This window comes from Pseudophryne corroboree, chromosome 1, assembly GCF_028390025.1.
Source record: "Pseudophryne corroboree isolate aPseCor3 chromosome 1, aPseCor3.hap2, whole genome shotgun sequence".
Classification (NCBI taxonomy): domain Eukaryota; kingdom Metazoa; phylum Chordata; class Amphibia; order Anura; family Myobatrachidae; genus Pseudophryne; species Pseudophryne corroboree.
Genome location: NC_086444.1, coordinates 1,117,321,606 through 1,117,335,645, shown reverse-complemented (window position 1 = coordinate 1,117,335,645; position 14,040 = coordinate 1,117,321,606). Strand labels below are relative to the sequence as shown.

General features: G+C 48.1%; 1 protein-coding gene across 4 annotated transcripts in view; it reads right to left on the bottom strand.

Annotated features, from left to right (window-relative positions):
• Nucleotides 1–14,040, bottom strand: part of KLHL5 (kelch like family member 5) — a 191,533-nt gene that overhangs the window by 21,829 nt on the left and 155,664 nt on the right. For 3 of the 4 annotated variants that reach the window (XM_063922699.1, XM_063922674.1, XM_063922683.1), the window contains 3 exons: nt 7,285–7,447; nt 6,248–6,460; nt 5,583–5,754 (listed from right to left, as the gene is read on the bottom strand). In XM_063922699.1, coding sequence (XP_063778769.1) covers nt 5,583–5,754; nt 6,248–6,460; nt 7,285–7,447 — 548 coding nt within the window. Of the gene's footprint in view, nt 1–5,582; nt 5,755–6,243; nt 6,461–7,284; nt 7,448–14,040 lie in introns of those variants that run through there. The other variant, XM_063922692.1, reaches the window with a different exon arrangement.

The following is a 14,040-nucleotide window of genomic DNA, read 5'->3' as shown; positions in this document are numbered from 1 at the left end:
AGTACTCCCTTGACAAACGTCTGAACTTCAGGAACAGAAGCTAGTTCTTTTTGGAAGAATATCGACAGGGCCGAAATTTGAACCTTAATGGACCCTAATTTGAGGCCCATAGACAGTCCTGTTTGCAGGAAATGCAGGAATCGACCCAGTTGAAATTCCTCCGTAGGGGCCTTCCTGGCCTCGCACCACGCAACATATTTACGCCAAATACGGTGATAATGTTGTACGGTTACATCCTTCCTGGCTTTGATCAGGGTAGGGATGACTTCATCCGGAATGCCTTTTTCCTTCAGGATCCGGCGTTCAACCGCCATGCCGTCAAACGCAGCCGCGGTAAGTCTTGGAACAGACATGGTCCCTGCTGGAGCAGGTCCTGTCTTAGAGGTAGAGGCCACGGGTCTTCCGTGAGCATCTCTTGAATTTCCGGGTACCAAGTCCTTCTTGGCCAATCCGGAGCCACGAGTATAGTCTTTACTCCTCTCCTTCTTATGATTCTCAGTACTTTTGGTATGAGAGGAAGAGGACGGAACACATACACTGACCGGTACACCCACGGTGTTACCAGAGCGTCCACAGCTATTGCCTGAGGGTACCTTGACCTGGAGCAATATCTGTCCAGTTTTTTGTTGAGGCGAGACGCCATCATGTCCACCTTTGGTTTTTCCCAACGGTTTACAATCATGTGGAAGACTTCTGGGTGAAGTCCCCACTCCCCCGGGTGAAGATCGTGTCTGCTGAGGAAGTCTGCTTCCCAGTTGTCCACTCCCGGAATGAACACTGCTGACAGTGCTATCACATGATTTTCCGCCCAGCGAAGAATCCTTGTCACTTCCGTCATTGCCCTCCTGCTTCTTGTGCCGCCCTGTCTGTTTACGTGGGCGACTGCCGTGATGTTGTCCGACTGGATCAATACTGGCTGACCCTGAAGCAGAGGCCTTGCCTGACTTAGGGCATTGTAAATGGCCCTTAGTTCCAGGATATTTATGTGAAGTGACGTTTCCATGCTTGACCACAAGCCCTGGAAATTTTTTCCCTGTGTGACTGCTCCCCAGCCTCTCAGGCTGGCATCCGTGGTCACCAGGACCCAATCCTGAATGCCGAATCTGCGGCCCTCTAGGAGATGAGCACTCTGTAACCACCACAGGAGAGACACCCTTGTCCTTGGAGACAGGGTTATCCGCTGATGCATTTGAAGATGCGATCCGGACCATTTGTCTAGCAGATCCAACTGAAAAGTTCTTGCGTGGAATCTGCCGAATGGAATCGCTTCGTAAGAAGCCACCATCTTTCCCAGGACCCTTGTGCACTGATGCACTGACACCTGGCCTGGTCTTAGGAGTTTCCTGACCAGGTCGGATAACTCCCTGGCTTTCTCTTCCGGGAGAAACACCTTTTTCTGTACTGTGTCCAGAATCATCCCTAGGAACAGCAGACGTGTCGTCGGAATCAGCTGCGATTTTGGAATACAGGTTGAGTATCCCTTATCCAAAATGCTTGGGACCAGAGGTATTTTGGATATCGGATTTTTCCGTATTTTGGAATAATTGTATACTATAATGAGATATCATGGTGATGGGACCTAAATCTAAGCACAGAATGCATTTATGTTACATATACATCTTATACACACAGCCTGAAGATCATTTTAGTCAACATTTTTTGTAACTTTGTGCATTAAACAAAGTGTGTGTACATTCATACAATTCATTTATGTTTCATATACACCTTATACACACAGCCTGAAGGTCATTTAATACAATATTTGTAATAACTTTGTGTATTAAACAAAGTTTGTGTACATTGAGCCATCAAAAAACAAAGGTTTCACTATCTCACTATCACTCAAAAAAGTCCGTATTTCGGAATATTCCGTATTTCGGAATATTTGGATATGGGATACTCAACCTGTATTTAGAATCCATCCGTGCTGTCGTAGTACTATTTGAGATAGTGCTACTCCGACCTCTAACTGTTCTCTGGACCGTGCCCTTATCAGGAGATCGTCCAAGTAAGGGATAATTAAGACGCCTTTTCTTCGAAGAAGAATCATCATTTCGGCCATTACCTTGGTAAAGACCCGGGGTGCCGTGGACAATCCAAACGGCAGCGTCTGAAACTGATAGTCACAGTTCTGTACCACAAACCTGAGGTACCCTTGGTGAGAAGGGCAAATTGGGACATGGAGGTAAGCATCCTTGATGTCCAGAGACACCATGTAGTCCCCTTCTTCCAGGTTCGCTATCACTGCTCTGAGTGACTCCATCTTGAACTTGAACCTTTTTATGTAAGTGTTCAAGGCTTTCAGATTTAAAATGGGTCTCACCGAGCCGTCCGGCTTCGGTACCACAAACAGCGTGGAGTAATACCCCTTTCCCTGTTGTAGGAGGGGTACCTTGATTATCACTTGCTGGGAATACAGCTTGTGAATGGCTTCCAATACCGCCTCCCTGTCGGGGGTAGACGTTGGTAAAGCAGACTTCAGGAACCGGTGAGGGGGAGACGTCTCGAATTCCAATTTGTACCCCTGAGATACTACCTGCAGGATCCAGGGGTCCACTTGCGAGTGAGCCCACTGCGCGCTGAAATTCTTGAGACGGGCCCCCACCGTGCCTGAGTCCGCTTGTAAGGCCCCAGCGTCATGCTGAGGACTTGGAAGAAGCGGGGAAGGGCTTCTGGTCGTGGGAAGAAGCTGTCTGTTGCAGTCTTTTTCCCCTTCCTCTGCCCCGGGGCAGATATGAGTGGCCTTTTGCCCGCTTGCCCTTATGGGGACGAAAGGACTGAGCCTGAAAAGGCGGTATCTTTTTCTGCTGCGAGGTGACTTGGGGTAAAAAGGTGGATTTCCCAGCCGTTGCCGTGGCCACCAGGTCCGACAGACCGCCCCCAAATAACTCCTCCCCTTTATACGGCAATACTTCCATATGCCGTTTGGAATCCGCATCCCCTGACCACTGTCGCGTCCATAATCCTCTTCTGGCAGAAATGGACATCGCACTTACTCTTGATGCCAGAGTGCAAATGTCTCTCTGTGCATCTCGCATATATAGGAATGCATCCTTTAAATGCTCTATAGTCAATAATATATTGTCCCTGTCCAGGGTATCAATATTTTCAGTCAGGGAATCCGACCAAGCCACCCCAGCACTGCACATCCAGGCTGAGGCGATTGCTGGTCGCAGTATAACACCAGTATGTGTGTATATACTTTTAAGGATATTTTCCAGCCTCCTATCTGCTGGCTCCTTAAGGGCGGCCGTTTCTGGAGACGGTAACGCCACTTGTTTTGATAAGCGTGTGAGCGCCTTATCCACCCTAGGGGGTGTTTCCCAACGAGCCCTAACCTCTGGTGGGAAGGGATATAGTGCCAATAATTTTTTAGAAATTAGCAGTTTTTTGTCGGGGGTAACCCACGCTTCATCACACACTTCATTCAATTCATCTGATTCAGGAAAAACTACGGGTAGTTTTTTCACACCCCACATAATACCCCTTTTTGTGGTACTTGCAGTATCAGAGATGTGCAAAACCTCCTTCATTGCCGTGATCATGTAACGTGTGGCCCTACTGGAAAATACGTTTGTTTCTTCACCGTCGACACTGGAGTCAGTGTCTGTGTCTGGGTCCGTGTCGACCCACTGAGGTAACAGGCGTTTAATAGCCCCTGACGGTGTTTGAGACGCCTGGACAGGCACTAACTGAGCTGCCGGCTGTCTCATGTCGTCAACAGTTTTCTGTAACGTGCCGACACTGTCACGTAATTCCTTAATTACGGCCATCCATTCAGGTGTCGACTCCCTAGGGGGTGACATCACCATTATAGGCAATTGCTCCGCCTCCACATCATTTTCCTCCTCATACATGTCGACACACACGTACCGACACCCAGCACACACACAGGGAATGCTCTGATAAAGGACAGGACCCACTTAGCCCCTTGGGGAGACAGAGGGAGAGTTTGCCAGCACACACCAGAGCGCTATATATGTATAGGGACAACCTTACAATAAGTGTCTATCCCTTATAGCTGCTTATATCTGTTATTTTGCCAAATAAGTGCCCCCCTCTCTTTTTTACCCTGTTTCTGTAGTTGCAGGATGCAGGGGAGATTCTGGGAGCCTTCCTACCAGCGGAGCTGTGTGGGGAAAATGGCGCTGTGTGCTGAGGAGATAGGCCCCGCCCCCTTCACGGCGGGCTCTTCTCCCGCTTTTTTCTGGAAAACTGGCAGGGGTTAAATACATCCATATAGCCCAGGAGCTATATGTGATGTATTTTTTGCCAAATAAGGTAAATTCATTGCTTCCCAGGGCGCCCCCCCCAGCGTCCTGCACCCTCAGTGACCGAAGTGTGAAGTGTGCTGAGAGCAATGGCGCACAGCTGCAGTGCTGTGCGCTACCTTATGAAGACAGGAAAGTCTTCTGCCGCCGATTTATGGACCTCTTCTTGCTTCAGCATCTGTAAGGGGGCCGGCGGCGCGGCTCCGGGACCCATCCATGGCTGGGCCTGTGATCGTCCCCCTGGAGCTAATGTCCAGTAGCCTAAGAAGCCCAATCCACTCTGCACGCAGGTGAGTTCGCTTCTTCTCCCCTTAGTCCCTCGATGCAGTGAGCCTGTTGCCAGCAGGTCTCACTGAAAATAAAAAACCTATTTAAACTTTTACTCTAAGCAGCTCAGGAGAGCCACCTAGATTGCACCCTTCTCGTTCGGGCACAAAATCTTAACTGAGGCTTGGAGGAGGGTCATAGGGGGAGGAGCCAGTGCACACCAGCTAGTCCTAAAGCTTTTACTTTGTGCCCAGTCTCCTGCGGAGCCGCTATCCCCCATGGTCCTTTCGGAGTCCCCAGCATCCACTAGGACGTTAGAGAAATAAAAATAAATGGGATGAGTAATTCTAATGTTCCTTAATAGTCTAGAGTGGGGTTTCTCAGCCTTTTTTTTCCTACCCACATGCTACCCCTTAAAGTATGATCCTTTAAAGCAGGCTTGTCCAACCTGCGGCCCAACAGCTGTTTTGAAACTACACATCCCAGCATGCCCTGCTACACTTATAGTACTCCCTAATGCACAGGTTCTCAAACTCTGTCCTCAGGACCCCACACAGTGCATGTTTTCCCGTTCTCCTCTCAGTGAAATAATTAGCTCCACCTGTGGATCTTTTAAAATGTGTCAGTGAGTAATGATTACACCTGTGCTCCTGCTGGGTTACCTGAAAAATGTTGACTGTTTGGGGTTCTGAGAACAGACTTTGAGAACCTATGCCCTAATAGCAAAACTGTTGCAGGGCATGCTGGGACTTGTAGTTTCACAACAGCTGTTGGGCCGCAGGCTGGACAGGCCTGCTTTAAAAAAAAGTGTAAATTTTTATATTCATTTTAATTCAGAAACAAAGAATTGTGTTTTGTTTTATCTTAAATTGTCTGCAGCCATAGTGAGTTATACTGCAATTAGCCATTCAAACCCATGCAATGGTTGGTTGATGCTCTCTTGTGAGATTTAAGAGGATAGTATCCTATTGTAATGCTAATATAACTGTTATGATATCACACTAACCAAAGTAAATTCATTGCTCAAAAAACTTGTTTACTTACCTGTGTCCATTCATTTGTTTGCGGATCGTAAGCCTCCACATTGTTGAGATAGCTCTGTCCATCATATCCACCAACGGCATAAAGCTTGTCACCCAGCAGACAGACTCCTACAGCATCCCGGCTAATGCTCATGGAAGCCACAGAGGTCCAAACATCTGTTTTGGGGTCGTATCTAAAAAGTTATATCATATGTAACACAACAGTTGTATCCTTAGGCTATTTGTATCAAGCGTGACAATTATGATCACGGTCTACTGTCATGCGGTCGTCTACCCTGTTGTTGGGACCAGCTGTAATAATGTAGCCATTCTGCAGAATTAACTATTATTCATGAGAATGAAGACTCCGACCCCCCCACCCACCCCCCACTTCCTTTGTTCCCCAGTAAGACTGCTCTGTGCAGTCGTGTCTTCCGGGGCTACTTGGTTAAGCACCAGGGAGAGGGGGAAAGACCACTTTGAAGCCGCAGCCAAACTTAAATGCTCAGCCATGTACATGGTAGAACAGCTTTAAACTGAAAGTACTTGTTTATTTGTGACAACTGTTTAAATGTATTGCCCAAAAAAAGATCTGAAATCTTGCAATGTTACAGTAACTGTTACCATGTTTCTATATATACATCTCTATATTTTGTGCCTTGCCTAATAGTGCAAGTGAAGTGTTACCTCTCTACACAATCCGACAGACGAGATGTTAAGTTAGAAGCTGGAGCGTCATGTCCTCCAATAGCATACAGGAAACCGTTCCATGTGGTGACCCCAACTCCCCCCCTTCTCTTTGACATCTGCGAGCACAGAGTCCACTTATTGGTGTGAGGATCAAAGCATTCTACAGACTTGAGGCACGAGCTTCCATCCCGGCCACCCACTGCATAAAGCCTGGAAGACAATCAAACCAGCATGTGCCATTGCGTTCAGTGGATCTCACATACGGGCTAATAGCCCAACATTTGTAGCTAAAACGAGCAGGAATGTAGACATATTCTGCTTAGGCATTAATGAGAATGGGACATCTTACAAAAACATGGATTGAGCGGTATGTAGCTGCATTTATATATCTCAATGAATTACCACTATCCAGAAAAGAAGGCATTTGGTAAGAATCTGTATTTTTATGCAAATTTTACACAACCGGTGCATTCACATTTCCTACTAAATGACACTATGAAACTCCAATACCCCAGGAGATCATAGAGGATAGTGTCGGACTGGGGCATGTAGGGCCCACCGGGGAAATGCAGTGGTAGGGACCCATGTTAGGGGTGTGGCCAGTCTGCAGAGGGGCTGTGGCCTTCCACCTCATTGGTTTCACTAACCATTAGAGAGTGCAATGTGTGGGCCACTTCATAAATATATACAGTAAATTCATCTGCTGCATGCATGATAATGTATCAGATTAATAGCAGCAATGCACTGTAGAAAATACTCCATAGTCCAGTAAAAGGTAACACATGTATAATGTATAATTCAAGTGCACAGTCTGGAACCTGATCCTTAGAGCAGGAGGTGGGCCCCCAGGCAGTAGGACATACATTGCAATATCAAAAGTCCAAGAAGCTCATAAAATGTGACACAATAAATCAAGATAAGTGAATTATATAAAACGTAGATCCTATATTACCAATAAGTCACACAAGTACAGTAGGTGCTGTGTGGAATATTATATTCTGCTCGTTACTAAAGAGAAGTATTGATTTACTCACTTTCCACCTAGGATGGCAACACCAACGGTGCTCCTGGGTGTGGACATACTAGCCACAAAGTTCCACTGCCTGGCCTGAGGATCCCACCTTTCCACGGTGTTCAGGTAGCTCCAGCCATCGTGGCCACCTATGGCATACATAGGACCTTCCAGGACAGCCACGCCTAGTATTACGCAGAGGCAGAGAATACGTATGAGAGTTATTACACTGCTCTAGCTGAATGGAAACATGTGACTGAACCTATCAATAACTGTGGAGAACAGTAATTGTGTACATCGTCACAGAACCACACAAACATCGGACACTATTTACTTGTGTTCACTATTCTAGTACATAGCAATAGGTACACGACAAACCTAAAACAGCAACGTTGCTTAAACACTAGCATTGCAAAACGTTATACAAATAGCTAATAATTAAAATTATAGGACTTTAAAAGTGCTATATGAAATAACAATAATATGAAAGAATGCACACGTCTCCCTGTTAATCACATTATTCAATGTCCCATTTAATGTTTGACAAGTTCCATTCTACCAGCTGATGTATGGGCTAAATGACACAGCACAATCCTATCGGGGAAAAGCAGACTCCTTATATAGAATAGGCATCAGTGTATATAAATGGGTTCACTACGATATGCCGGCGGTCGGGCTCCCGGCGACCAGCATACCGGCGCCGGAAGCCCGACCGCCGGCTTACCGACAGTGTGGCGAGCGCAAATGAGCCCCTTGCGGGCTAGCTGCGCTCGCCACGCTACGGCGTGCCACACTATTTTATTCTCCCTCCAGGGGGGTCGTGGACCACCACGAGGGAGAATAAGTGTCGGTATGCCGGCGCCGGTATGCTGGTCGCCGGGAGCCCGACCGCCGGCATACTGAAGACCACCCATATAATAAGATTTTACTTACCGATAAATCTATTTCTCGGAGTCCGTAGTGGATGCTGGGGTTCCTGAAAGGACCATGGGGAACAGCGGCTCCGCAGGAGACAGGGCACAAAAAGTAAAGCTTTTTCGATCAGGTGGTGTGCACTGGCTCCTCCCCCTATGACCCTCCTCCAGACTCCAGTTAGGTACTGTGCCCGGACGAGCGTACACAATAAGGGAGGATTTTGAATCCCGGGTAAGACTCATACCAGCCACACCAATCACACCGTACAACATGTGATCTAAACCCAGTTAACAGTATGATAACAGCGGAGCCTCTGAAAGATGGCTTCCTTTAACAATAACCCGAATTAGTTAACAATAACTATGTACAACTTATGCAGATAATCCGCACTTGGGATGGGCGCCCAGCATCCACTACGGACTCCGAGAAATAGATTTATCGGTAAGTAAAATCTTATTTTCTCTATCGTCCTAGTGGATGCTGGGGTTCCTGAAAGGACCATGGGGATTATACCAAAGCTCCCAAACGGGCGGGAGAGTGCGGATGACTCTGCAGCACCGAATGAGAGAACTCCAGGTCCTCCTTAGCCAGAGTATCAAATTTGTAAAATTTTACAAACGTGTTCTCCCCTGACCACGTAGCTGCTCGGCAAAGTTGTAATGCCGAGACCCCTCGGGCAGCCGCCCAAGATGAGCCCACCTTCCTTGTGGAGTGGGCCTTTACAGATTTAGGCTGTGGCAAGCCTGCCACAGAATGTGCAAGTTGGATTGTGCTACAGATCCAACGAGCAATCGTCTGCTTAGACGCAGGAGCACCCATCTTGTTGGGTGCATACAATATAAACAACGAGTCAGATTTTCTGACTCCAGCTGTCCTTGCAATATATATTTTTAATGCTCTGACAACGTCCAGTAACTTGGAGTCCTCCAAGTCACTTGTAGCCGCAGGCACTACAATAGGCTGGTTCAGATGAAATGCTGACACCACCTTAGGGAGAAAATGCGGACGAGTCCGCAGTTCTGCCCTGTCCGAATGGAAAATCAGATATGGGCTTTTGTAAGATAAAGCTGCCAATTCTGACACTCTCCTGGCAGAAGCCAGGGCTAGAAGCATGGTCACTTTCCATGTGAGATATTTCAAATCCACCTTTTTTAGTGGTTCAAACCAATGAGATTTTAGGAAGTCCAAAACCACATTTAGATCCCACGGTGCCACTGGAGGCACCACAGGAGGCTGAATATGCAGCACTCCCTTAACAAAGGTCTGGACTTCAGGGACTGAAGCCAATTCTTTTTGAAAGAAAATCGACAGGGCCGAAATTTGAACCTTAATAGATCCCAATTTGAGACCCATTGACAATCCTGATTGCAGGAAATGTAGGAATCGACCCAGTTGAAATTCCTCCGTCGGAGCACTCCGATCTTCGCACCACGCAACATATTTTCGCCAAATTCGGTGATAATGTTGCACGGTTACTTCCTTCCTTGCTTTAATCAAAGTAGGAATGACTTCTTCCGGCATGCCTCTTTCCTTTAGGATCCGGCGTTCAACCGCCATGCCGTCAAACGCAGCCGCGGTAAGTCTTGAAACAGACAGGGACCCTGCTGAAGCAAGTCCCTCCTTAGAGGTAGAGGCCACGGATCTTCCGTGATCATCTCTTGAAGTTCCGGGTACCAAGTCCTCCTTGGCCAATCCGGAACCACTAGTATCGTTCTTACGCCTCTTTGCCGTATAATTCTCAATACTTTTGGTATGAGAGGCAGAGGAGGAAACACATACACCGACTGGTACACCCAAGGCGTTACCAGCGCGTCCACAGCTATTGCCTGCGGATCTCTTGACCTGGCGCAATACCTGTCCAGTTTTTTGTTGAGGCGAGACGCCATCATGTCCACCATTGGTCTTTCCCAACGGGTTACCAGCATGTGGAAGACTTCTGGATGAAGTCCCCACTCTCCCGGGTGAAGATCGTGTCTGCTGAGGAAGTCTGCTTCCCAGTTGTCCACTCCCGGGATGAACACTGCTGACAGTGCTATCACATGATTCTCTGCCCAGCGAAGAATCCTTGCAGCTTCTGCCATTGCCCTCCTGCTTCTTGTGCCGCCCTGTCTGTTCACATGGGCGACTGCCGTGATGTTGTCCGACTGGATCAATACCGGTTTTCCCTGAAGCAGAGGTTCTGCCTGGTTTAGAGCATTGTATATTGCTCTTAGTTCCAGAATGTTTATGTGAAGAGACGTTTCCAGGCTCGTCCATACTCCCTGGAAGTTTCTTCCTTGTGTGACTGCTCCCCAGCCTCTCAGGCTGGCGTCCGTGGTCACCAGGATCCAATCCTGTATTCCGAATCTGCGGCCCTCCAATAGATGAGCACTCTGCAACCACCACAGAAGAGACACCCTTGTCCTTGGAGACAGGGTTATCCGTAGGTGCATCTGAAGATGCGACCCTGACCATTTGTCCAACAGATCCCTTTGGAAAATTCTTGCGTGGAATCTGCCGAATGGAATCGCTTCGTAAGAAGCCACCATTTTTCCCAGGACTCTTGTGCATTGATGTACAGACACCTTTCCTGGTTTTAGGAGGTTCCTGACAAGCTCGGATAACTCCTTGGCTTTTTCCTCCGGGAGAAAAACCTTTTTCTGAACCGTGTCCAGAATCATCCCTAGGAACAGCAGACGAGTTGTCGGCATTAACTGGGATTTTGGAATATTCAGAATCCACCCGTGCTGTTTTAGCACTTCTTGAGACAGTGCTAATCCCATCTCTAGCTGTTCTCTGGACCTCGCCCTTATTAGGAGATCGTCCAAGTATGGGATAATTAATACGCCTTTTCTTCGAAGAAGAATCATCATCTCGGCCATTACCTTTGTAAAGATCCGAGGTGCCGTGGACAATCCGAACGGCAGCGTCTGAAACTGATAGTGACAGTTTTGTACAACGAACCTGAGGTACCCCTGGTGTGAGGGGTAAATTGGAACGTGGAGATACGCATCCTTGATGTCCAAGGATACCATAAAGTCCCCCTCTTCCAGGTTCGCTATCACTGCTCTGAGTGACTCCATTTTGAACTTGAACTTCTTTATGTACAGGTTCAAGGACTTCAGATTTAGAATAGGCCTTACCGAGCCATCCGGTTTCGGTACCACAAAAAGAGTGGAATAATACCCCTTCCCTTGTTGCAGAAGAGGTACCTTGACTATCACCTGCTGAGAGTACAGCTTGTGAATGGCTTCCAACACCGTCTCCCTTTCGGAGGGGGACGTTGGTAAAGCAGACCTCAGGAAACGGCGAGGTGGATCTGTCTCTAATTCCAACCTGTATCCCTGAGATATTATCTGCAGGATCCAGGGATCTACTTGCGAGTGAGCCCACTGCGCGCTGTAATTTTTGAGACGACCGCCCACCGTCCCCGAGTCCGCTTGAGAAGCCCCAGCGTCATGCTGAGGCTTTTGTAGAAGCCGGGGAGGGCTTCTGATCCTGGGAAGGAGCTGCGTGTTGCTGTCTCTTCCCTCGACCTTTGCCTCGTGGCAAATATGAATAGCCCTTTGCTCTCTTATTTTTAAAGGAACGAAAGGGCTGCGGTTGAAAAGTCGGTGCCTTTTTCTGTTGGGGAGTGACTTGAGGTAGAAAGGTGGATTTCCCGGCTGTAGCCGTGGCCACCAAATCTGATAGACCGACTCCAAATAACTCCTCCCCCTTATACGGCAAAACTTCCATATGCCGTTTTGAATCCGCATCGCCTGTCCACTGTCGCGTCCATAAAGCTCTTCTGGCCGAAATGGACATAGCACTTACCCGTGATGCCAGTGTGCATATATCCCTCTGTGCATCACGCATATAAAGAAATGCATCCTTTATTTGTTCTAACGACAGTAAAATATTGTCCCTGTCCAGGGTATCAATATTTTCAATCAGGGATTCTGACCAAACTACCCCCGCACTGCCCATCCAGGCAGTTGCTACAGCTGGTCGTAGTATAACACCTGCATGTGTGTATATACTTTTTTGGATATTTTCCATCCTCCTATCTGATGGATCTTTAAGTGCGGCCGTCTCAGGAGAGGGTAACGCCACTTGTTTAGATAAGCGTGTTAGCGCCTTGTCCACCCTAGGAGGTGTTTCCCAGCGCTCCCTAACCTCTGGCGGGAAAGGGTATAATGCCAATAATTTCTTTGAAATTATCAGCTTTTTATCAGGGGCAACCCACGCTTCATTACACACGTCATTTAGTTCTTCTGATTCAGGAAAAACTATAGGTAGTTTTTTCATACCCCACATAATACCCTGTTTAGTGGTACCTGTAGTATCAGCTAAATGTAACGCCTCCTTCATTGCCAAAATCATATAACGTGTGGCCCTACTGGAAAATACGGTTGATTCGTCACCGTCACCACTGGAGTCATCGCCTGTGTCTGGGTCTGTGTCGACCGACTGAGGCAAAGGGCGTTTCACAGCCCCTGACGGTGTTTGAGTCGCCTGGACAGGCACTAATTGATTGTCCGGCCGTCTCATGTCGTCAAACGACTGCTTTAGCGTGTTGACACTATCCCGTAGTTCCATAAATAAAGGCATCCATTCTGGTGTCGACCCCCTAGGAGGTGACATCCCCATATTTGGCAATTGCTCCGCCTCCACACCAATATCGTCCTCATACATGTCGACACACACGTACCGACACACAGCAGACACACAGGGAATGCTCCTAATGAAGACAGGACCCACTAGCCCTTTGGGGAGACAGAGGGAGAGTTTGCCAGCACACACCAAAAGCGCTATATATATATCAGGGATAGCCTTATCATAAGTGCTCCCCTATAGCTGCTTTGTTATATAAAAATATCGCCATAAATTTGCCCCCCCTCTCTGTTTTACCCTGTTTCTGTAGTGCAGTGCAGGGGAGAGACCTGGGAGCCGTCCTGACCAGCGGAGCTGTGAGAGGAAATGGCGCCGTGTGCTGAGGAGATAGGCCCCGCCCCTTTTCCGGCGGGCTCGTCTCCCGCTATTTTGAGAAATCAGGCAGGGGTTAAATATCTCCATATAGCCTCTAGGGCTATATGTGAGGTATTTTTAGCCTTTATAGGTACTATTTTGCCTCCCAGGGCGCCCCCCTCCCAGCGCCCTGCACCCTCAGTGACTGCCGTGTGAAGTGTGCTGAGAGGAAAATGGCGCACAGCTGCAGTGCTGTGCGCTACCTTTAGAAGACTGCAGGAGTCTTCAGCCGCCGATTCTGGACCTCTTCTGTCTTCAGCATCTGCAAGGGGGCCGGCGGCGCGGCTCCGGTGACCATCCAGGCTGTACCTGTGATCGTCCCTCTGGAGCTTGATGTCCAGTAGCCAAGAAGCCAATCCATCCTGCACGCAGGTGAGTTGACTCCTTCTCCCCTCAGTCCCTCGCTGCAGTGATCCTGTTGCCAGCAGGAATCACTGTAACATAAAAAACCTAGCTAAACTTTCTCTAAGCAGCTCTTTAGGAGAGCCACCTAGATTGCACCCTTCTCGGCCGGGCACAAAAATCTAACTGGAGTCTGGAGGAGGGTCATAGGGGGAGGAGCCAGTGCACACCACCTGATCGAAAAAGCTTTACTTTTTGTGCCCTGTCTCCTGCGGAGCCGCTGTTCCCCATGGTCCTTTCAGGAACCCCAGCATCCACTAGGACGATAGAGAAAAATGGCTGATAGAACTATACTGCAGTAAATGCTCTAAAAAGAAACCGTAAATGATCTATCGCAGACTTCTTAGGGCATGGGTCTTCAAGCTGTGGCCCTCCAGCTGCTGTGGAACTACACATCCCAGCATGCCCTGCCACAGTTTTAGCATGCCTTAATAGCAAAACTGTGGCAGGGCTTGCTGGGATATGTAGTTCC